The sequence below is a fragment of the Colobus angolensis genome, unplaced genomic scaffold, assembly GCF_000951035.1.
Source record: "Colobus angolensis palliatus isolate OR3802 unplaced genomic scaffold, Cang.pa_1.0 Scaffold158, whole genome shotgun sequence".
Taxonomy (NCBI): domain Eukaryota; kingdom Metazoa; phylum Chordata; class Mammalia; order Primates; family Cercopithecidae; genus Colobus; species Colobus angolensis.
In genome coordinates, this window is record NW_012114688.1 from 2678672 (window position 1) to 2704060 (window position 25389).

The 25389-nt window shown below is 42.7% G+C and overlaps 1 protein-coding gene and 1 pseudogene across 2 annotated transcripts in view; both read right to left on the reverse strand.

The window, feature by feature from the left end:
* WLS (wntless Wnt ligand secretion mediator) overlaps window positions 1-25389 on the reverse strand; it is a 110451-nt gene that overhangs the window by 13759 nt on the left and 71303 nt on the right. Inside the window, exons 3-10 of the mRNA XM_011936887.1 lie at window positions 20887-21011; window positions 16566-16727; window positions 14988-15124; window positions 11650-11818; window positions 10020-10117; window positions 9600-9663; window positions 7202-7345; window positions 5908-5991 (exon numbers count right to left, since the gene is read on the reverse strand). Of these exons, the coding sequence (XP_011792277.1) occupies window positions 5908-5991; window positions 7202-7345; window positions 9600-9663; window positions 10020-10117; window positions 11650-11818; window positions 14988-15124; window positions 16566-16727; window positions 20887-21011 (983 nt within the window). The remainder of the gene's footprint in view (window positions 1-5907; window positions 5992-7201; window positions 7346-9599; window positions 9664-10019; window positions 10118-11649; window positions 11819-14987; window positions 15125-16565; window positions 16728-20886; window positions 21012-25389) is intronic.
* The window catches only part of LOC105508128, a 5922-nt pseudogene continuing 3907 nt past the window's right edge, over window positions 23375-25389 (reverse strand). The window contains exon 2 of the transcript XR_001001210.1: window positions 23375-25125. The product of XR_001001210.1 is annotated as a C-terminal-binding protein 2 pseudogene (transcript). The remainder of the gene's footprint in view (window positions 25126-25389) is intronic.

The following is a 25389-nucleotide window of genomic DNA, read 5'->3' on the forward strand; positions in this document are numbered from 1 at the left end:
AGTGAGTCTGTGTTCATTATCTTCTGTATAATCCATAACCCATTTGGGGCCCTAGGCCAAATTAAGGTCTAAGTATAGGTATTTTCTTCTGAAAGACCAGGAGTGTCAGTTAACCACATTAACCAATTATAGACTCGGCAGTTTTAGTTTGGCCTTGGTGACACATAATTCTTCACTTTTTGTGACTCATAAACAAACCACCATTATGAACTCTTATTTATTTTGGAAGATAATGTATTTTATATAAAATGCCCAGAAGTATTTTTTGGCAAAGAAGGGTTTCATAACCATTACTAATTTTAGGACAATGTACCAGCGTTCAAGCTACTTAGGACTTCTTAGAAATGTCTCCAAATGTCGCTCTTCTTACTTTTTTTCTTTTTTTTTTTTTTGAGATGGAGTCTAGCTCTGTCGCCCAGGCTGGAGTGCAGTGGCGCGATCTCGGCTCACTGTAAGCTCCGCCTCCCGGGTTTACGCCATTCTCCTGCCTCAGCCTCCCGAGAAGCTGGGACTACAGGCGCCCGCCATCTCGCCCGGCTAGTTTTTTGTATTTTTTTAGTAGAGACGGGGTTTCACCGTGTAGATCAGGATGGTCTCGATCTCCTGACCTCGTGATCCACCCGTCTCGGCCTCCCAAAGTGCTGGGATTACAGGCTTGAGCCACCGCGCCTGGCCTCTTCTTACTTTTAAGTGCAGAATATACTAACTTTATAAAAACTATATTACTTAGAGCATCTTATGATTTTTACTGCATATAATGGAAATGAAAAGAAAGCATTAAGATAGTTTCCAGAAATACATGTACCTGCCGTCATAACACAGAGAACTCTTCTGTATGTGATGAAGGAGGGAGGCTAGGCTGCCATCCTTCCTAGCTACAAGAGAGAATATGGCAATATGGCAGCTCTTCTACTCTGTTAAGGCAGTGGACTCTTCAGCTCAGGGAAGGGCTAGTAATAGACCCTACTTCCTGTGACAGAAGTTGGAAATACTCAATATTGACAATTTTAGTGACATTGATTCTTGCTAGGATTGACACGACTGACCCATCTAAGGAAACACCAACCTGTGTGCCTGGTACACAGTGGTGCTCAATAGACATATGTTGAATGAACAGAGGTAAAGCACAGGCACGTGTAGAGACTCCAGGACAAATACATGGAGGTAGAAAGTGCAGATGGAAACAACCACTCTTAATAAGTACTTGACTGAAAAGTAAAGAGAAAGTATTGCAGTCCACAGCAAGTCATAATAATTGAATTTAAAAATGAGAGGAGATGCCAATGTGTGACAAGTGTTATCCATTTAAAATATTGCTTTCTGTTATATTTATTTAAAATAAGTGGTTAATACAAATATTAGCAAAGCTAAGATTCTTTTGTATTCATAACAAGGATAAGCATATTTATTCAGTGCTAATGATGTGCCAGATACAATACTAAACCTTTTACATGAAACACATTATTTAGTCTTATTAATGATGCTGTGAGGTAGGTAGGTAGGTAATATTTCCATTCAACACATGGGTAAACTGTGGCATAGAAAGATGTAGTATCTTGCCCAAGATTGCTCAGTCAGAGAGTCATGGCTCTGACTCCAAAAGAAAGTATTCTTAACCATTATACAACACAAAGGTAGGAATGTTATCTTAAACACGGGTTGATCTCTGAAGGTAGCACCTGCTCTGAAGGTAGCACATGAGGCAACGACTGTATAAGGTCAAATTTCCTTCTGAAATTCACTTCATTGCCCATAATGTACCTTACTAATACAACATACACACACAGATTTGTATATTCAGATCTGTATAGCATGCACTGTATATCCTGGACATAGTAATGTATGGTATAAATAAATTGGATATTTAAACAAAATAAAAACTTACAGTAGAACCACTGGAATGAGATGCCCATAGTATGCCTTTGCACACACTAAGCCTGACAGGAAACATCAGACTCCTGCTCCCATCTCATGCTTGCTCTGGGACACATGCACATTGTTTAGAGTGTAATTGCAGAACTACACATCCGACTGAATGTGCAATCTGTAAATGTGGTGTTTCCTGCAGTGGGCAAAGAGTTGAACTGCAGAAATAAACGGTATAGATAGTGTAACTCTACCCTTTGATGGCCAGCTTGTTTTTCCCTCTCCTCTCCCAATTATTCATGCCTGAGACATCCTCAGCTCTGAGCACATTCCCACCAATATGTACCACAATAAGCGGCCTCAACAGAGGAGGCCTTGTAAATCCAAAATCATACTAATGCCAAGGCGGAGGTAACAGTCTCCCCCTTTTAACTTTGAGAGAAAAATCAGGTAGCCCCAGCCCCCCTCCGCCAAAACTCCCCCGCCAAAACAAATTCCCAAATCTCACCCTCTGCGTAAGTCTTCTTTCTAAAAGTCCCTGTTTTTCCTGATTTTACATTTGAACAATTTACTTTTGTGTGAAACCACCCAATTATACCCCTGGAGCCAAGTGAAGGTCAAATCCCTTTACACCCAGTAGTCTTGACAACCAACATTCCACTTAACAACAAGATTTCCAAATCCCAGACCCAGGCTCTCTTACCGGAAACATTTCCTCTGTAAGTAACAGAATGAAGTGATCACACACACACAAAAGAGCTGGGGACAGGCTCTCTGGGAGTTTGCTGCATGTGGCTTGACCTGAATGTCAGGCACCTGGGGGTTCCCTTAATGAAGGTCGGTGACCTTCTCCCCTGCACTGCACTTCTGTTCCCTACTGCCGCCACCTCTAAATGGAACACCTCTTTATTTTCCAGAGGGAAGGGGCTGAAATACCAGACTGCGATGTACCATCTCTTGGTTGCTATGAGTGAGGCCATTAAAATGGCAGGCATTAAAAGACTGCACCTCAGTACCCAGCTACAAAGCCTCAAGGTCACTGCATTCCACAGTTTCCCGTCGCCTTTCATTCCTGGCCTCAGAGCTTCAATATCCTGGCGAGATCCCCTCGCATTATATTTCATGAGGCTTAAATGCAAGCTCTCCCACAGCAAGCCCGAGAGTATAATGGGGGTTTTAATACATTCCTTTTACCTAAGGCTGGGATCCATTTCAAAAAGTTACCCAATAGGTTTCCTTTCAGGTGAGCTCATTGCTCTGACATTCCAAAATGACATTAAAAAATAAATCCTCTGATGACTATATTAATACAGTACCTGGGACACTGAGAGTTATGCCGGAAAACGTCTTAGATGTCTATAAATAAATCTTTAAAAAAAAAAAACCCAGCAGGAGGAATGTGAGGAGCTAATGGAATTCAAAAGGCCTCATTGCTACCCTCTTAGAGTTGAAATCCACTCCGGGCCGACTGTCACGGCAGATATAAAAAGCCAGCCACAGGCTGAAGCTGTATCAGAAAATACTGAGGCAATAGAATATTAATCTTTTTCTCCAAAGAAAAGCCACAAACTATGCTCCTTGGAAGATGGCTTCCTTTGCTGTAAGAAGTACACTAATTAAACATGTACAAGGTTAAATCCTGGCAACACGCAGCTGCTTCAGGGATCAGTCCTTGACTTCAGGTGGAAGGCACTCCCCACAGAGGCAAGACCTACATGAGGCAGTGTGGGGAGAATGACGTCAGCTTCCCAAATTGGCACAAGGACCTGTGTGTGGCCTTAGGACCAAAAGCACCCTTCTTTCTGCCTTCCTGAAAACATATCTTGAAATTGCCTTTTATGCCTCAACCCATCTTCCTTGAGATTCTGTTTCTCCAAGGAAGTGCTCCGTGCCCTCTCAGCCTTGCAGACCTGGCTGTGTCAAGTGCCACTGTGCACTACTGAGGGACTGGAGGAACTGAAAAGCATTTTTGTCATAGGAGGGAACAGCCACGGGAGAAGTCAGGCCTCAGACACTCTTGTTTGAATATGGATGTTTGAGCCTTAGCTGGTAGAATAAAAAACTCTTTCAGAGTGGAGTGGAAAGCGAAGTTTCCAGGGTTTTATAAACAAACAACCTGATACAAACACAGCAGTGTTATAGGTCAAAGCAGATGTGGTGAACAGAACTTACAAAAACATATATGTATATCAGTTTTATTTTTTCCATGTTCATTTCAACCTCAGTAGAGCTAGCAACACTAACACTCCCCAGTGGCACAGCCAACAACAGGGCTCTAGAGGCTCCAAACTTGGGGTCCCCTTGGGTGTCCTTGGATAGAATTCAAGGGGTCCATAAACTAGAATAGAAAAAATTGTATGTTTATTTTCACTAGTCTCTAACTGAAAGATAATGTTTACTTCAATTACAGATGCAGAAAAATCCCTACAGTGTTAGTACTACTGTGATTTTTCTCAATAGGAATCATGATATTTTCACATCAATTACAGTTGTAGATATAAATCTGTAATATACCTGTAGCATGTTTTACTGTAAATATATATTACATATAATATATAAAGATGATTCCCTTTGAAATTCAAAGTATTTTATTTTACTTATTAGAAAACATTCTAAGAGGAGACTCGTAGCCGTCATCAGGTTGCTATAGGGGTCCATATACAAAAATGGTTAGGAGTCCCTGTACTAGGGAAACTTTCTAGCAGAATGGAGCAAGTCATGTCCTGAGAGACTATCTGCACTGCTGAAATCCTCCATTTTGGCTAAATGACAAAGCACTGGCAAAAGAGTCAGAAGGACTGGGTTCTGATCTCTGACTTATTGCACGTCCTTTGGCAAGAAAGACATTCAACCTTCTTGCTATTCATAAGAACACAGCTATTCATGCTTACAATGTGCCAGGTGCTCTGCTAATTACATTTGGGTGCGACAATGATGGTTTAGTCAACAACAGACCACATATATGATGGTGGTCCTGTAAGATTATAACACCATATTTTTTCTGTATTTTTCCATGTTTAGATATGTTTGAAATATACAAATACTTACCATTGTGTTACAGTTGCCTGCAGTGGTCAGTAGAGGAACATGCTGTACAGGTTAGTAGCCTAGGAGCAATAGGTTACACCATATGGCCTAGGTATGTAGCAAGCTATACCATCTAGGTTTGTGTAAGTACACTCTATGATGTTCCCTTAATGAGGAACTCACATAATGATGCATTTCTCAGAATGCATCCTTCTTTGTAAATATTACTTCATGTGATCATTACAGCAACCTTCTGTGGGTCTACTGTTATATTTATTTTGCAGATAAGAAAACTAAACCTTAGAACTGTTAAGTAATCCATCCAGCTAGAAAACAGCATTAATGAAAACTTTCTCCAAAGCTATTAGATATCACATTCTAGCAATCTAGGATAACAATTCCTGCCCTACTTACCTCGCAGGATTTCTGTGAAGCTCAAATGAATAATAGATATATTAGACTTAAAGAGTACTTCCCACCCTTCAAAACAAGTTATGAATATTTTTAAATTATTGTCATTGTTGAGATTTTCAAGTATAGCAAAATTTTGAGTTTTGGAAATAACCAGTAAAAAGACAAGATGCTATCAAAGGGACTTCTGAATTACGTTTCATATTTAAGTGGCAATATAATTATTACAAGGAATAGCTGATGGACTGTATAAGGATCTATGTTAATGCTAGATAAAAATAGAGTCAAATTTATGCTTTAGTGTTGTGCTACAGGGCTTGATAAGTTTATTCTCATAAGTAAATAATATACGTGCCCTTCAATTTGGCTGTAGGCTTTTAATTTATTTAGAAACTTTTATCTCCTACAAAGTTTTATGGAAAGAGAAAATTTAGTCCATTTGGCCAGGTGATATCAAGACCCCCCCCAGAAAAATATGGCTTGACTAGCTGTCCAGAATTATGACTTCTCTGCTCCTTTCCTCAGTAGCTCTATCAAATTGCTGTGCAGAGTAGAGGACCTCTGCAGAGACATTCTCACCTTGACATCTCAGGGTCCACTTACCTGACTAACGATGAAGAAGATGACAGTCATGGCAGCGCAGGCCAAGGTGATAAGCATAAGGAACTTGAACCTAAAAATTAGCCCCTATTAGAAAAGAAAGAGTAGTTTAATACTCCATCAGCTACCAATCCTTTTCTCACTATATAAATCTATAAAAAGCTTAAAGAAATCTGTAAAACCAAATCCCTAAGAATGACAGTAAAATGATTTCCCATAGTAATATTTCTTCTGCAGAGGTGAGTGTGGCTGAAAATTTCTTGGGTCAAATATTTCCTATGTTCTTATCACTCATAAAGCAGCGATAGGAGAGCCTGGGAAATTCTATTCACAACACGTCGTGAGGCTGCTAATTTCCCTGCTAAGCTGGTTATGCTTCTCTGCAAGGGTTCAAAGTTACCAAGTCCAAGTTTTCTGTGGTTGTAATAAAATTCTGCTCCAATGAACAAAAAGAAATGTGCATATTAATCAACATGAAGTGGATTTGGTTGAATTTTCTCATGTCACTCCAGCTCTGGAGACAGGCAAGCCTTAGAAAGTGCCTGTGGTTTCCTGAGAGCAGGATTTAAGAGAACCTGTATTTCAAGGAGGGAGGCCTATTATTCAGGGGCTCTTATGTGCAAGATCTACTGCATATAAAAACTCTGAGGTTCTGTAGTTTCTGCTTCTCTTTTCATACAGGAATTGGGCTTGTTTCTCCAAGGACAGCCACTTAGGCATGAACCCAAGGGATCCCTGATAAATCAAGGATGTGTTGCTTGCATTGGGGATTTGAGGATGTTAAGTGTTTCTCTTGAATGAGGAACATAATCTGTAAACAGAGATTACTGAACTGTCTGAGCATCTGCTGGATATTTTGGGGAATGTGGCCTGTTAAGAGTCTGGAAATCAGATCACCTGGACTAAACCCTGTTTAATTACAGGACAGGGTTGATTTTGGGACAGAAGTTTGACTAAAGCCTCATCCCAACCAAATCCCAGTTCTGCCATAGTCCAATCTCCCATCTAGTATGTACCTACATTCCATCACCAAGCTGAAGAACTGGCTGAACAAGTTTACTCCTTATTGGAAATGGAAACACATTTGTACCACAGAAAACGCCAAGATTTAGACAGGCCAGCTAGATGCTTCTCAGAGTAAGATTTGGCCTCTAAGTTTGCCCAGAGATCCTACATGAGAATCTCTCAACGTGTATTTCAGAGTTAAGGCTTTCTATCTCCGGGGTGTGTGTGTTTACACATCAAGCGGAAAGATAAGCAAGCACCAGTTCCAGAACGAGCCAAGAAATCTGCCCACCTCATAGTGTAGCCGCCGGACTTTGCTCATAGCTGGCAGGCTGGACTGCTTCCCACTGATGTTCCGAAACACCTGAAATACCATGAAGCATAGAAACAGGAAGTAGAGGCAGAGGCAGATTCCAGCCACGATGATGAAGGCCATCTGGTAGTGTCCAGTAAAGGAAACAACGGGCTAGCCAAGGCCAAGCTGAGCAGGCCCAGGCACTTCTCCCCAGGTCTGTTGGCAATACTTGTTTTGTCTCCAAATACATAGGAAATTTTCAAGGGGATAAATTATTAAAACCTGACATTCTAATGCTAGTGATAGGTTTCTTGACACAATAGTACCACAGAGGGAGGTGTTCAATATTGCTTTCTAAACCAAGTAAGAAAAGAAATGGCGTCTTGCTTGTTAGAAATGAAGAATCTAGGCCCTACCGTAGACCTAAGGAATCAGAATCTGCCTTTTAACCAGGTCCCCAGGAGATTCGTATACACAATAAATTTGAAAAGCACTAATAAAGCATATATTGGTCACTATGGATCAGATGAAAAACCATATTAAAATCACCAGAAGAGTTCAAATGTAGATCCCCAGCTTCCTCCCCAGATATATGGAATCAGATTTTCCGGGGCTAGGACATCAAGTCTGACTATGTTTGGAAACCACTGGGCTCCTCCTTGGAGTTTTATAAGAATGAGATTGAGATGTTCTGGCATAATTACAGAGGAGATACGTGGGGGCTCAGTGCAGGGGCCCTGGGCATGGGCTTGAAGGTCTTAAAGTGAAACCAGGGAAGAAGGACTACTTGCAGTCTTCTGTCACCACAGAAAATCGTGTCCAACAGAATGGGGATTGAAGGACACATGGCACAGATGGGAGTTTGGGTTGCTGCCAGTATACTTGAGACCCACTAGGGGGGCTGACCTGCCTTTAGAGTCAATCTGAGAACCACCAAGGCCTGGGGTAGTGTGAGCTGCCTCGGAAGGCAGGTGACCTGATTCCAACCCCTTTCCACTACAACAACTCTACCCAAATTGCCTTTTTTTTTTGAGACAGGGTTTTGCTTTTGTTGCCTAGGCTGGAGTACAATGGCACAATCTCAGCTCACCACAACCTTCTCCTTCTGGGTTCAAGCGATTCTCCTGCCTCAGCCTCCCAAGTAGCTGGGATTATGGGTTTGCACCACCACACCTGGCTAATTTTATATTTTTAATAGAGACAGAGTTTATCCATGTTGGTCAGGCTGGTCTTGAACTCCCAAGCTCAGGTGATCCGCTGGTCTCAGCCTCCCAAAGTGCTGGGATTACAGGCATGAGCCACCACACCTGACCCAAATTGTCTATTTTTAAAAGCATTTAATAAGTATGAACTTGGCATGCATATTTCATTAAATAATATAATATCTAATGCAGTTTCTCCTTCTTTCCTATAATGAACAGTATCCTGGAATGAAGGGAATATAGTTATTTTCTGCAGGACTTGAAATTTTACTCACGCCATCATATTTATAAAATTAAAAAGTTGAACTAGATTTAACATTATAAACATTCTCCTTGTTGTGCAGCTAACATTTGGTGATGGCATAATGGAGGAAGGGTAGAGCTTCTCTCTCATCTTTGAGGTAATGATACTACAGATTTAGTTTGCTCACAGTGTTCTTGTGACACTAAGAAACCAATATAGACATCGTGGCAAGACAAAGCATATTCCTTAGCACACAGCAAGATATGAGCCATCAAGGAAGAATACAACCCAGGCCTTTCTCTCCACTCCAGAGCAGAGTCTTTTTCTCCCAAGAGCATTTCACATACTATTCCAGAAGATAAAATATTTAAATCCAGCATCCTAAAAGGGATAAGCTAAGACTGTCACTTCTGCTTCATGAAGAAGACTTAGAGTTTATGCCAACCAACCAGAAGCCTCGGCGACTCCTCTGGAACTAATCACTTTAGCCTTATCTCCACTTGGTCTCAGGAATGAATAGCAGCAGTGTGATTTGCCAGCACACCAAGGTCACTGTAAGAAGTCTTGCACGTAGGCAATTTCAGAAACAGGTTCTCCCACAGGGGCCCAGAGATGAACCTCCATGGCTCCAGGGAAAAGCTAGTCATGCTTCAGTCTGCAGTAAACAGTGTATAACAGATAATTCAGACAGGGTGCAGTAAGCCCAGAAACTCGGATCCCTCTGCTGGGAGGATGGGCAGCGATCTTCTCATTTTGCCTGCTGTCACCCAGGCTTGAAAGCAAGCAGTAATTCTTATTATCAGCCTTAATTGTGCTGTTAAAATTGGCCTGAGAATCAAAGCCCTGGCTGAGTACGTATGGGGAGCATCAGCAGAGCCTTAGAAAATGATCTTGGGGACTGGGTGGCTAGGGGAAGAAATAAAACCCTGAACCCATCAAGGAAGGATACGGCCAGTTCCGTTCCAACATCTGTAGTCCAGATACTGTAGAAGGGATTCGTGAGTTGTACCCCTCTACAAAGAAAACGAGATGGAAAAGCAAGACAAATTAATACAAAGGCAAAAGGGAACTTTCCTTTTCACGTATTCTTAGCTTTTCAGCTGCAGGGGTGAGGGCTGTATTTAGGCTAAAAAAGAGATCCTAAAGAGAAATGAAGCTTGTAGAATACATCAGCCCAAACATTTTGCAACTCTAAAGAGCTGTGCATTTGATTTGATCCCAGACCTTGTCTGAGGATGTGACCACGTCCAATGCTTCTATACCAAAGGTTCCCGACCACCATTCTCCTTTTCCAACACTCCTCCTAAAGTGACAGGAGTGGGCGTGGTGATGCACAGTTTGGCTCAGTGTCCCACAAACACCTGCTCACCTCTCACACATGTCAAATATGAAGAGGCAGAAGGAACCAACGGCAATGGGTCCGACTTGCTTCCAGTACCCTGCAATGTGGTTCCGCTCATGCTGATCCTGAGGAAAACCAAATTGAGAAGGGAGATAGAGGGGAGAGGAAGACCAAGCAATTCTATGGGGGAGTCAGCATTCGAAGGACACCTGCTGACCACCTATTATGTATCAAGCACCATGCTAGACTCTAGGTATATGAGAACAAAGAAGATGAAAATCTCTTCTTCAGGAACTCACCTCTGTGGGGGAGTCTGGCACATATGCAGAACATGACAAAGCCCAGCCATAAGGGCTCTGAGAGTAATAAGAACAGGATGCCATGGGAACACAAAGAATTGCCTCAGCTCCCAGGCAGAGGACACTTTGTGGTCCACAAAATAACTCATTCTGAATTAAATTTCTATGTGACTTGTAACTTGTGTTTATAAAAGTGACTGATCCCCAGAAGACAAAGTAAAGACATTAAAGCATTTAAATATGTGAAATGTGTCTCTTATGGTTAGGAAAACAGGCATATTTTCTCCCCATCCTTATTAAAACCAGCAATGATTCTCCTTGATAAACAAAGACACCAAGAGAAAGAAAAGGAAGGAATGCAGAATGAGAAAAAAGGGAAAGCAAAGATGATCTTAGCCTCCAGGCGGGGCCCCAGGTGGGTCAGTCCACACCAGCTCCATGTGGACAATCCTTGGCTGGCTTCCTAGTGCTGGACCGAGTTCCCTCCACTCCCAGGCCCTGATGTCGAGGCCTCATTCTTAGCGCATCTCTGCTGGAGGACCCCTCATGGGGAAAGACCCCCTAATGTAGACAGTTTAGCAGTAGGCAGAAGTCTGTCTCTCTCTGCTCTCACACTGCTCTCCTGGAAGAGCGGCAGGACTTCAGAGGTCTGGTTTTTATGACTGAGCCATAATGGAATTTAAAAACAGTCCACTCTGCTATGAAGCCCATGTGCCTGACACGAAGACCAAGTTCCAGCTGGCATATCATCTTAGCCACAATGTGATGACTACACCATCCTTATTTTTAACCATGGTACCTTCAGTCCCTCTTGAAATATGATTTGGTGTCTGTGCAAACTGAGGAGACCAGGAAGGTCTGTATTTCCGAGTAATAGGGGTTACTAGGCCACCTGGACACATTGCCAGCTGGAAAGAGCCAGGTCCACATTCTCTGGTGGTTAACCTGTATTCCTGGGGACAGGACAAGCAGGGCAGAAGCCAGCAGACAAGAAACTCAAGCTCAAGGGCAAGAAATAATACTAATCATTAGAATGTGTGTGTTTATCTTAAGTTACTCACATTCTCTCATTCAATTCTCACAAAAACCCCATGCATTAGGCCTTTACATCCCATTTTATAGATGAGGGACCTGAGATTCAGAGTGATAATGTCATTTGCCTAAAGCCATTCAACTGGTCAGCAAGTGGTGAAGCAGGAATGTAAACCAGAGGGGTCTGCCTCCAGAGTTCCCACTTGTAACTACTAGTTTATTCTGTCTCACCCACTGCTGACTAGAGGCAAAGGGGGGCAGGTGTCAGCTTGGCAGCCTGCACGGAGCAGCTGGTACAGACGTCTGTCCCTCGCAGGGGCTCTTACCATCATGTGCTCGCCACAGAAGATGATCCAGAAGGACAGAAGCATCGCATAGAAGATGCCCTGTCGGATGTCACCGAACAGCAGCATCCAGGTCCAGTCGAACCCGATGGAAAACCATTCCACTGGGATATTGATAAAGGTCATGGAAATCCCAAGGGCAAAGATGACTCTGATGGTGAGAAAATATCAGAACAGCCACTTCATTCATCTGGAGGGCAGATTTTCAAACAATTCCCAGAAGTTAGTTTTGAGACATGAGATGTTGCTTACTGGGTCTGAAGCCATATGATCAATTTCTTCTGCACAGAGATGCCAAATGTCCTATGTCGTTCACACTGCTGCAGAATGAAAGAGTGCTACACCAACCTCTCTGTGGAAGTGAGCCTGACCTCCTTCGTGCCCCACACTTTACTTTGGTACCACTGCAGATGAGGAGCTTCCTAGAATGTCTGTGTCCCCTTGCCTTCTCACCCAGGCCTCAGTGAATATAATTGTCCTCTTTCACCTCTTCAGGTTATCATTCATCTGATCATTAAGAACACTCGTTATTATTGTGATATCCTCAGCAATGATGAATTATCTAAGCATATTTGTTTCAATACTACATGACTCCAAACACATTTGAAATGTAAATTCTCCTGACTGCTTGTTTAGCTTTTATTTTACTCTTCCCCTGTCACACTAAGAACTGCCAATTCTCTATTAAAATGTAATTCTTATGTCACTGATTTATTCATACTTTTTTCCATCCCCTTGAAACACATATATTAATTAAGCACAGATCACGTACCAGGCATTGTGTTAGCACTATAGAATCCTAAATGAACAGGACCTGTTTTTTCACTCACGGGAGATACAGTTAGTAGAGGAGCCAGATAAAGAGACAGTTGAATAGAGCAGGATAAGGAATATCATAGAGTTTTAAAGCATAGAAGGCTGCTACCAGGACTTCTGACTTTGACACAGACAGGAATGGAGCTGAGTTGTGAGTCAAGGTAAGGGAGGTGGAAAGGGTGTTTGGAGGAGAGGGCAGAGCCTGGATGGAGGCACAGAGGCCTGGAAGAACCTGGTGCATTTGGAGATCTGCATGTGGCACATCAGGATATGACAGGACATGAGACCAGAGAAACAAAGAGGGCTGTGCTCATGAAGAAACTTGCATATCCCACTAGAGAACTGAAATGTATCTTGAAGAGACTTTTTATTGGAATCCAATAAAAAGTTTAAACAATGGAGTGACATGATTCATTCACTCAAAAAATATTTATTAAACTCCTACTATGTGTCAGTCACTATTCTGAGATGCTGAGAATATAACTGTGAACAAGATAAGCAAGGATTGTGCTCTTGTGATGCTTGCATAGAGATGCAGTGAGAGAGGGAGTATAAGAAAAAGATAATAAATAAATGAATAAGCATCATGAAAAAAAATGCTAGGCAAGAGAGTGGAGAGCAATGGGGATGTGATTTTACATGAGGTGAACAGACGAAGAGATCAGCAAGTGTGAAGGCCCTGGGGTGAGGGTTTGAGCACAATAAAGGGGGCTGGTAGGTGTTGGAGAGGACAGTGACAAGATCAGAGGTGGAAGGCACTCAGTTATCAAGGGGCTTATAGGTCAGGGCAAAGGAGATGAAAAGCCAGTGGAGAGCTTTGAGCAGAGGAGTGACAGGATCTGATTAACACCGGAAAGGGGGCACTCTGGCTATCCTGTGAATAGGCTACAGGGAGGCACGTGGTGGAAGCAAGGAGAGGGGTTGCAAGGCTGTTCCCACTGATCCAGGTGAGAAGCGATTGTGGGTTAGATTAGGGTGGCAGCAGTGGAAATGGTGAGACTTCCCGGTGAGTTGGATGAGAAGTGTGAAAAACAGAGACATAGAGGATGACTCACTGCTACATTTCCAGTTTGAGCAACTGAAAAGATGGAGTTGCCATTTACTGAAATGGGGATTCTGGGAGGGAACAGGTTGGAAGTGGGACACAATCAAGTGTTGTCCTTGGTACATGTGACATTTTCAATGCAAATGAAGACATTAAGTAAAGAGCTGGAATATTTGGGTCCAGAGTTGGGAGAGGCTGAGGCTAAAGATACAGATTAAGAGTCATCAGAGAGCAGATGATTTTTCAGACCACGAAGGTAGGTGAGATCACCCCTATGGAAAGCACAGCTAATAAAGAGAAGAGGTCCAAAGCAGGTGCCCCAGTCCCAGCGTCTAAGAGGCTAGAAAGATGGAAGGAGACAGAAATGGAGCCTAAATGCTGGTCAGCAAAGAAGAATGACCAACAAAAGGGTAGAGGAGACTCTGGGAAGAAAAACTGATCAATTATGTCAGATGCTGGGATGAGTAAAAAAAAAAAAAAGTGAGGACTAAAAAATGACCTTTGGATTTGGACTATGAAGGTTGTTGGTGATTCTGTGAAAAGCAGTTTTAGTAAAGTGCTGGAGATGAATCCAGACTGGAATGGACTCAAGAGAGAACAGAGGAGAAGACATATGTATGCACAAGGTTTTTGAGAAGCATTGCTGTAATGAGGGGCAGAAAAAGGGTATGTAGCTTCAGGGAGAAGTGGGAAATGGGAAAATTTTGTCTAAGAAGGGGAGATGGCAGGGCATGTTTGTAAATTAATAGAAAGAATCCAGCAGAAAGGGAGAAGTCAATGATGTGGAGAGAAAGTAGGTACATCTGCAGGAGCACTGTCTTTCTTTAAGTGAGAGGAGCTGGGCTTAGGGCAGTTTCTTCACTACAACACAGACAAGTATCTGATTCTGACCACGGAATATCCCGAAGAGCAAAGATAGGTTAAAGAGCCGGAAAGGTCAGCTGGGCGCAGTGGCTCACACCTGTAATCCCAGCACTTTGGGAAGCTGAAGCAGGCAAATCACTTGAGCTCAGGAGTTCGAGATGAGCCTGGGCAACATAGTGAAACCCTGTCTCTACAAAAAATACAAAAAACTAGCTGGGGAGTATACACCTGTGGTTCTAGCTACCGGGAAGCTGAGATGGGATGATTACTGGAGCCTGTAAAGTCAAGGCTGCAACGAGCTGAGATCCCAGCACTGCACTCCAGCCTGGACAACAGAGTGAGACCTTGTCTCCAAAACATAAATTAATTAATTAAAAAGAGCCAGAAAGGTGAGAGAGGTAGAACCCTGAGGATTAACTTAGTAACAACTTGCATAGGAAAGCTGCAGGAGAAAAAGGAGTCCAGGATGACTCCTGGTCACATCACTGGCATAAGTCGCACACCGGCTGCTTGAACTGGACACAAGCAAAAGCAAGAGCTTGGCAGATCATGAGAAGCCAGTATTCCTGAAGAACACTCCAAAACCAGCTCTTACTTTTCCAGAAGCACCGGGGGTCGGGACATCATAGTGATCCTCCTCCAATACCACACCATAATGATGAAGATGCTGGGCGTAAGGAAGGTCTTCATGGCAAACCACACCTTGGTGAAGCCTCCATTTTGGTGGATCCCCTAGGCAGAGACCAGTGATAATTTTGAAGGTGAATATTATCTTAGCATTTCCTTCTACTAGAAAATGCGTTTGTGGGAGAGGTAAGTGGAGACCTTGTCTGCAAATGTTCATGATCAAGAGCTTTCATGTTCATAGCATGCCCTGCCCTCTTACACCCTTGGCCTCTCCTCAGAGATAATAGAAATACATATTAAAAGATCCCTGTGCTATGGACCTGAGACCAGAGAAATAAAGAGGGCATCCTATTCACAGGAATGGCTTTCATGCTCTGGGGTCTGAAAGAAGAGCATGGGGCTTTGGGGCAGGGTCACTGTTTCCAAGAGACTGAATGATCTTACCTTGGACTCATCCCACTGATTTTAAAATGCTGATGCCTAAAGGTACACTTTAGAGGTATGGATTAATAGGGCAGGTACGGATTAGTAGGGCCTACAGGGTGTATGATATCTACCCAGCTACCACCCCTACCGTGTACCCCCCAAAAAAGCCACATTTGAGGTAGAACCAGAAATTTTAGGTAAAAAGCAGAGATATCCTCTATCTCTTAACACCTCTCTTGGCCATTTAATCCTCATTCGACCCTCACATCTTACTAATCTGGTCTATTAGGGCTACAAGAGCTTTTTCCCTATGCTAAGATAATGATTAAGTACATGAGCAATTTTTTTTTTTTTTGTAAGCTTTTCATTAGAAAGTTGCAGATATCCTAGATGGCCAATATGTTGAAATTGGTAAGTGTTAAGGTAAATCTATTCTATAAAATCCTAACCAATATTGTAAAGTATATTTATATTATATTCACCAATTTATATTACATATACCATTAAATAAGAAAGCAAGGAAAAAAGTCAGTTCAATATGATCCTACTTTTTGTAAGGGAATTACTACGTATAAAAAAAGCCTGGAAGGAGATATATCAAAACCTGAACAGTGACTATTTCTCTAAATAGTAGGACATTACAGGTAATTCTTATGCTTTTCTGTTTCTTTACCCAATTATTGTGACTTTGTTGAGATTGAAAAGAAGGGTTCTCCTTGCAGCAAGTTCTAACTTTTCCCCAATTAAACAAATAAGATGGAAAGAACCTAAACTACCCCATTCCCTTTAACAATTGTGCTTGCAAGGTGAAACACATAAAAAAGAAAATTTACTTTTATCTTGGTGTTATTCATTATGCAAGCATGACTATATCATGATCTTATCATTATAATGATCTTAAGTGATCTTAAGCCCATTTAAAATCTTAAGTGGGCACAATAATTGCATTGTTTTCCATTTCTGTAATCTCTCACACAAATTAATTCACTTTATTATCTCAGCCATCATGAGTATGTTATTATTCCCATTTCTCAGATGAGACAGGTGAGGCATAGAGGTGCCATGAGTGAGATGGAGTTCCCCTCCAATACACATGCCAAGATCAATTACATTCACTTACCACCAACCGGATATCCTTTATCTCACCAATTCCCACATTGATTTTCTTCTTCTCATTCACAGGCAGCCGGATGTTTAAAAGGTAAAACTTATGGGCCACCGACCCAATTTCCATGAAAGGAAGGACATCACATTCATAGTAACGGCCCTCATGCTCTGGGGTCTGGAAGAAGAGCAGAGGGTTTGTGGCAGGGTCACTATTTCCAATAGACTGGCTCTGAATTCTGTTACCCTGACCCATAACACCAATTTTAAACAGCTAATGCTTAAAGGTACACCTTAGAGGTACAGAGCAACAAGGCATACTGGAGACATGGTGTCCACCCAGCTATCCCAACCTAAAAACAAACAAACAAACAAACAAACAACAACAACAGCCATATTCAAGGTAGAACCAGAAATTTCACGTAGAAAGCAGAGACACCTTCCTTCTATCTCCTAACACCTTTCTCGGCTGTTTAATCTTCATTAGAACCTCACATCTTACTAATCTTATCTGCCAGGGCTACAAGAGTTTTTACCGGCAGTGTGTCGTCAGGGACCTCTAAGGCTCTGTGGAACAGTCATCTTCTTAAACGTTCAGGTGGAAGCTCCTGCTCAATCATTACACTCTTTAAGGATGGTTAATTATTCTTCTGATTTTGGCCTGAGGGAGAAGCTAGAAGCAGCTGAAAATAACTTCTTTTTATTCACTTGCCAGGAAAAAAAAGACACGAGGAGCCCTTGGTATTTAGGGAAGGTTGAAACAGAAGAAACAAAGGTAATAATAAGATTAGTGGCCAGAGATAACCACTCAGAATTTTCTGCCTCCAGTGCTTCCTAACGGTCCAAGATGGCAGAAGGGAACAGACATTTTAATGAAATGAAAATTTAGCCCAGTGTCTAGGAAAGCCTCTTGGACTTCGTGCCAAACAATTTAAGAGATACTGCACAGAGCACGGTGGAGAGAAATCAGACAGTAGGGACACAGCTCTTTTTTGAAAACTAAATTCTGCTCCACCTCACCAGGACTCCCGGCTATGTGTACCTGCTGAGGGGTGGGGGCCAGGGGTAAATATGAGCATGTAGAGGAATGAGCTTCAGCAGGCCGGAACTTTTCCCTGATACAGAAGACGAGAGTCTACCAACAATGTTGGGTTTCTACGTCAGCTTCAATGTTTACTTGGTACCTCCTGATCAAGTGATAGGGGAGATCTAATTTGTCGTTCCTAAGCCTGAATTCACAAGCCCTCCATAATTTGTCATAAATCTTCAGAGCAAAGATCCACTGAAGAAATGAGAAGAAAGAAGATAACAAGGAGTCTATAGTCTAAGAGTGTGTAGGAAGGGGCTCTGCCCCTTCTGAGATCTTGGCTGGTGGGGAGGGTTCCTTACTGAACAGTCAGAGCTTAGAGTGCAGTAAACAGACCTTTGTACAGAGACAGAGACACACATGGCAAGGTGGAGGTGGGGAGGTGCTTTTAACTCCTCTTCCGCACCATGGCACACATAACCAATCAGTTGTCAACAGTTTTTATCCCTAACATGTGAGCGGCTCTTGTCAGACACACCAGTTGATTAGGGTCAGCATGATTGATTTTTAAAAATTCTTCTGTAGAAAGAATGCTGCTGCTTTTTCAAACCTCAGCTGCAGGTCGGATGATACAGATCATATTTTTCTCCCCTCCACTCCTTTCTCTCTTATACTTTCAAATCAGGGAGGATGGGGGCTTTGCAGGTACTACTGTGAATTCACTACAGGCTCTAATTCTCCCTCAGATTAAGTTGCAGTGAGGAGGCTGATTATCCTCTGTGGTAACAGCAAGAGGACATTTTCTGATTTGTTTCCAGTTAAGGCCTTATTTTATTTATGGAAATTGAGAATTTGAGGGGGGAAGGGAACAAAACCTACTTAGTCTAATACTATCTGGTGTGTGTCTTGCCCAGGGTCCCAAAAGTAGCACAATTGGGAGAAGGACATGGGCCCTGCCCAAAGGCAGGCGTTGTGCTGTGATAAAGACTTGAACTCCAGGCCAGGAGGCTCTGATTCTAGTCCTGACCATGTTCCTTGCTGGGTACCTTGGGTCACCCTGCCTCATTTGGCCTCAGTTTCTTCCTAAATGAGAAAGGTAAGTAAGATGATCTCCAGGGTCACTTCTAATCCCCCATGATGGGTCTCTGGGTGTCCCACACTTCCCTGTCACTACAGAGTAACATGGCCACCCATGACACAAATTTACTTAAGTTCAAATGAAAAGAGACACATTGGCATCTGGGACACTGTCTCAACCTTCCTGTCTCGGAAGGTTGTATCAATTCGTTGTATCCTGTTAGAGACTTTTCTTCAAGCACTAAAGTATTTAGGGCATTTAAGAAGGAAGATTCCTCTCTCTCTCCTTCCTTTCCCCCACCCCCAGTTCTCCCCCAACTCCAGCATCAGACTGGCTAATTAGGACAAATTACAGCAGGTGGCAACTTGACTTTTTTTTTTTTTTTTTCCAACTTCACAATCCACCAGGGACTGAAAAGCTTTAAAGCAATTTCTCATTTAATCTTGAGACTCAAGACTAAATTTCACTGCAATCAAAAAGCAGAGACTTGATGATTCATTTCCTTCGCACCTTTCAAGGTTTAATATCTTTCTTGCAAGGGATCAACACATCCTAAAGATAATTAAGCAACCGTCATTAAGAAGCAGTTGCAGGCAAACACCCTTCCCCCTCACACTACTCCGTGCCCTCCATGTGTATAAATAAGAGAAATGACTTTTCCCTTTTCTAAGGATACAATTCTGCACCCAAAAGCCATCTAGCTTAGATGTTCAACCAGTATTTCAAAGATGCAGTCAACTTGCAGAGACAGCTAGAAAGATTTTTAATTAATTTTCTCCGTTGCATGCAAAGATCTGAAAATGTTAGCTATTCCTCCTCCCTCCTGCTTCCTCTAGTTTCTGTCTATCACTCATTTCTGCCTACAAATGGCTTTCTCTGGAGGACAGCCCTATGGAAATTGAGATATAAAATCCCCCATGATGGGTCTCTGGGTGTCCCACACTTCCCTGTCACTATGGAGTGAGTAACATGGCCACCCATGACACAAATTTACCTAAGTTCAAATGAAAAGAGACACATTGGCATCTGGGACACTGACTCAACCTTCCTGTCTCAGAGACAAATTCGTTGTATCCTGGTAGAGACTTTTCTTCAAATACTAAAGTCCTGCCTCTGCCAGTATTTAGGGCATTTAAGAAGAAAGATTCCTCTCTCTCTCCTTCCTTTCCCCTACCCCTAGTTTAGCATTCAGCAGATGGTCTAGGGCAGTGGCCCTCAACCTTCATTGAGTTTAAGGTAATAAACTGAAGGACTGTTAAAACATAGATTCCTTGCTCCTACCCCCTGAGACATTGACTTAATAGGTTTTGGGTGTGCCCTGGGAATCTGCTTTTCCTAATACCTCTCAGGTGATGCTGCCACTGTTGGTCCTCAGAACACACTTACTGTAGCTTTGTTCTAGGAAACCTGGGGGAGTGAGACTCCCCTAATGCTTCAGAAAACACTGCAACAGGTACTTAGGTTTGCCCATGGAGGGCCTTAGTTTATACATTTTCTCCTAGTGGCCCATCTGGTTAATATCCACTTTGACTCTCAAATATGTCCCAGACAAGATGTTAAAGTATAAGGTCATCCTGCCTACGTTCATTCTATCATCTAGTCCAGGGGTGTCCAATCTTTTGGTTTCCCTGGACCACACTGGAAGGAGGAGAATTGTCTTGAGCCACACATAAAATACACTAACAATAGCTGATGAGCTAAAAAAAAAAATCAAAAAAAGATCTTATAATGTTTTAAGAAAGTTAATGAATTTGCACTGGGCCACATTCAAAGCCATCCTGGGCTACCTGCGGTCCACAGGCAGCGAGCTGGACAAGCTTGATCTAGCCCTTAAAAAGACTCCTAAGGTAGGTACTCTTACCTCATCTCACAGAAGAAAAGCTGAAGCTCAGACAGATTATGTAAACTTACCTGAGGTCACAGCGTCAGTGATAAAACCACCCAATCTTTCTCCTCTTTAGGACAAAAATGGCTAAAGCTGGGGCAAGGTACTCAAGGCTTCAATCTCATGTTTTTACTATTTCACAGGAAATCTTAACAGTAATAGGCAAAAGCAAAGTCAGGAAAGGCCCATGGTAGGAGAGAAGAGGAAAGAAAATGCTCCGCAGAACAGGTATTACCAAAGCTGTCCTCATGCAAAGAAGGGACACACCTAGGAAAAGTAAACAAATCTTTCCACATACCTGAGAACCAGATAAAAACTCTGTTGGCTTAGACAGCAAGCGGTCATACCTTGGGAGATGTGAAGGTGCATTTGAGTTTCCGTGGTACTCTCTCATGGGCCATTTCAGTCCACTCAGCAAAGGCATCATCACGGTAAGCCAGAGAAACGTCCATGGAGACTTCTGCATTTTCTCCTGTAAGAGAAAGGATGCACGTTTCAGAAATGGCTTTTGGAAGATATTTTAGAAACAGCTCAAAAAATTCCTATAGGCTTTGCCATGGAAACCAACAAGACAAAAGAGAAATATTAATTTCTATCAAACTCCAAACCTGAAGACTTGGAAGTCATAGGATGAAAGTCTAAGCCAAATGCTGGGTGCCCTCTCATGTCCACTCTGCCAGAGTCAAGAGCCTCCATTTAAACTCTTCCAGAGACAGGGGCCTCACTTCCTCTGAGGGAGCGCAGATATTCAGACCTCATCCTCCCGTAACTTGTACCACAGGTCCTAGGTCTGCCTGTAGAAGCCACATGGAAGGTGAGGTCCTTCCTTCTTCCATAAAAAGTGCCTTATGTTCTTGAAAACCATACCAGATCTGCCTGCATTTTCTTTCCTCTCTGACAAACATGACCAAGTTTTTCAACCACCCCTCAGACATGTTCCTCTGGGGCTCTTCTCTGGTCACATTCTGTCTGAAAACATCCTTCTCAAACTTATTCCCAAAAGTTCTCAAATATAGGATCTGCTACTTCTCCAAGAGTCAAAATCCCTTCATATTGTGGATGAAGTTAATGTAAAAGACAAAGTATTTTTCCAAAATTAAAGACTTCTACACAGATAGGAATATAATAATACATAATTGCACAAATGAATGTTCACACATACTTCCATAACAGTAGGACTGGACCACAAATGAGTTAAACTCACCACAGAACTCATTAAGGAGATGAGATTAATAAAACATTGCACCTATTAATTTTGTCTGTTTTATACTATGATGAGCAAGTTCAAGAGCAGAGAAGTCTTTTTTTTTTGTATAAAGGTTTAATTCTATTTAAAAAGAAGATCCATTAAATCAACTTCAAGTTCTTAACTCATGGGACTATTTTGCAACACTTCTTGGTAAATATCATTTTGTTAGGTTATTGGCAAAACAGTTTCAAGTTTCACTTCCCTCCCTTGAATCAGGTCCAGGTCATTTTGCTTTGGGGTAAATTAAAATCAGAACTCTACAAGTTGAGCAACTTTTTTTTTTTTTTGAATTGATTTAGCTCTAACCCACCATTACATCTTAAGGATGGCATGACTTGATAATGATGGACTTGTGTGAAGTTTTGATTTTTCAATTCAACTTTGTATCGTTCTTGAGTCTCGTTATGGAATAGGCAGATAGAACCCTATCAGTAACAAGAGTTGGAAATTGACTAATTGACAATGCAGTTGCCTTACACATCTCAAGTAGAGAACTTTCACATTAGTGAGATGTACCTGAATTTCGGTACTTAACAAATTTTAATTACTTTTTATTGAAAACTGTACTGAACACTAAATGTCCACCTTTACAATAAACAAATACAGTAATGGTAACTCACACTAAAACAAAACATAGTTCTGATAGCCATTATTTTTCTGTTTGGGACAATTTTAAAGTTTTCCTTTGTCACAAAAACAGGAATGCACCTATACAAAGCTCAAAATAGGCCATCTTTTTAAACAAAAAGGCAATGAGTCACAAAAGACTATGAATACAGCATATAACTATTTTGATACAAATCTGATAGGATTTGTTAAAATCAGTCACATCTAAAGTGTTGTTGTATAAAATATCACGTGAAAAAAAGAAGACTTTATCAATGTCTAAAAAAGTGAGTTTGTTCATAGACAATCTGACAAGTTACCAGAAAAGTGTTTCCTGAGACATAAGGAAATGCAACATTATTCTTCTTGAATCCTTTTAGCTCAAGACTTTCCACTCAATAAAATAGCAGAGGATCTGAAACTGAGAAACTATACTTGATTACAGACAGCTTGTGAAACTTAACACAGTTTTTTCTTGCATTATCGGATGCTTTTACTGAACTTACAATGAACTTGCCCACTCAGTATGCAGTTCAGATGTGAGAGACGCTTCTCTGTACAGGAGCCTGTACTGTCTTCAATCCTATGCGTGCAGCTGTCTATTATAGGCAAACAGTTTTTTCCCCATTTTGTAGTAATGTGATTTTCCTATTAGCAAAAAGAGGACGGCCGGGCGCGGTGGCTCAAGCCTGTAATCCCAGCACTTTGGGAGGCCGAGACGGGTGGATCACGAGGTCAGGAGATCGAGACCATCCTGGCTAACACGATGAAACCCCGTCTCTACTAAAAAAATACAAAAAACTAGCCGGGCGAGGTGGCGGGTGCCTGTAGTCCCAGCTACTCTGGAGGCTGAGGCAGGAGAATGGCGTGAACCTGGGAGGCGGAGCTTGCAGTGAGCTGAGATCCGGCCACTGCACTCCAGCCTGGGCGACAGAGCGAGAGTCTGTCTCAAAAAAAGAAAAAGCAAAAAGAGGTCACCAGCCTCTGTAGACTTAAGGAACTCGTCACAGAATGGGGATTTCCTCTTAATAATTTTTATTTTGTTGTTTGAACTCTTGATGCAACATTGTAGAACAGGGTGTTCAGGACCTGCTGTGCTTAAGGGACTGATAAAGGAAAAAGCTCTATTTATTCTTCGTGATTTGATGCACAGATGAAAAACTTAACACACAATAACAGAAGTTGGTCATTAATGAATCACATCCTAGTCTTTTAGCGCTTCTGTAAGCAGACAGCATCTTCAGTTTTCTAGCTCTTGTAGTTTTAACACTGCAACATCAATGATGCATATTTCCAGAATCAGCTAAAAAGACCGTCAGATTCTTTTTCTCTTAGTTCATCTATTTGTCACTGTCTCTTTTTCCCAAGTGTATCTGAATGATTACCTTCTGGCATTCTCTGCTATTTCTCGTTGGGGTGCTCTCGATTGTCCCCGTGTTTTGTGGGCTGGTTGGGAGAGGGCGCTTGGGAAGGATGTACCACTGTCGGGAGGTTGTGAGTCACTGGGATGCCTCCAGGGATGATCCCTTCCATGGTTGCAGGAAATCCTCCTGGAGCCACGCCCACGATGCCTGGCGGATATCTGTATGTGGCACCATCGAGTTCAGAATGAATTGCTTGCTGGTCTGTTACTGACCAAAACGCTGATGTGACAAAGAATTCCTTGTTCAGTTTCTTAAGCTTTTTGGGATGCGACCTGTGACGGCTCAGTGGATCTTTGTGGCAGCTGCCTCCCTCATCTCCAGTGACGCCTGCTCGCTGTACCAAGCAGTGTGAGGAGTGCAGAGGGGATTCGGTGCATCTTTCAACGGACCCTGAGCAAAGCTAAAGGGCTCCGACTCATTCACGTCCAGGGCTGCCGCTTGTATCCTGCCCTCCTTGAGGGTTTGTGCTAAGGCTTTCTCGTCCACCAGGTCACCACGGGCTGCATTCACAAGGAATGCTCCCTGCCTCATCTGCTTTATGGTAAAGTCATTAATGAGGTGGTGGTTATGTTCATTGAGATTGCAATGCAAGGAGACCCAGTCACTCTGATACAGCAAATCCTGTAGGGTGTAGACCCTCTGCACGCCCAGGGACTGCTGGATCCCATCCTGCAAGTAGAGGTCATAAAATATGACGCTGAATCCAAAGGCCTTGGCTCCAACTGCAACCACCTGCCCGGTGCAACCAAAGCCGATGAGGCCCAGCGTCTCCCGAGGGATGCGGGCTGCTCCTGAGGCCACCTCGTGGATCTGCTCCATGCTCTGAACCCGCGTGCCTTCCTGCAGTGCCTGGTACAGCCACGTGTTCCTCTGGTACAGATAGAGGATACAGCAGATGGTAAAGTCCGCTGTCTCTTCCAAGGCTGCAGACGGGTTGTTACACACAGCAATTCCGAGCTCGCCGGTAGCCTTGATGTCCACGTTGTCATAGCCACTGCCTATCCGCAGGATCACTCTCAGAGCCTTGAACTTTCCCAGGTCCTCCCTGGTGAGGGTGATGGTGTGGTACATCATGACACCCACGGCTTCATTTAGAACCTTCTCGTGGATTTCCTGCGTGGACTGCACATGCTTCAGGATGGGCATCTCCACAGTGCAGTCGCTGCCACCCAGCAGCGCCACCAGAGGGCGGGGGTGCAGGGGGTCCTTCATGATCTGGGGGCGGATATCTTCACAAATTCTCTCCAATCGCTGTCTCTTGACTTTGTGCTTATCCACAAGGGGCCATTCTTTATGGAACCTTGCAACTCTCAGATCAAAAAAAAAGCAGTTTTTTGCTTTTTGCAAAGCAGTCCTCTAAGAACTTAGGGGAACTCACAGGAGTCTGCATGCATGACGCCACTACCAACCCAATATAAATCTGTCCACAAACTCTAGTTCACACGATGGGCTGTCCGTCTTTTTAAGAGAATAGTTTCTCAGCTCAATGCAAGTTCCGCCTCCCAGGTTCACGCCATTCTCCTGCCTCAGCCTCCAGAGTAGCTGGGACTACAGGCGCCCGCCACCTCGCC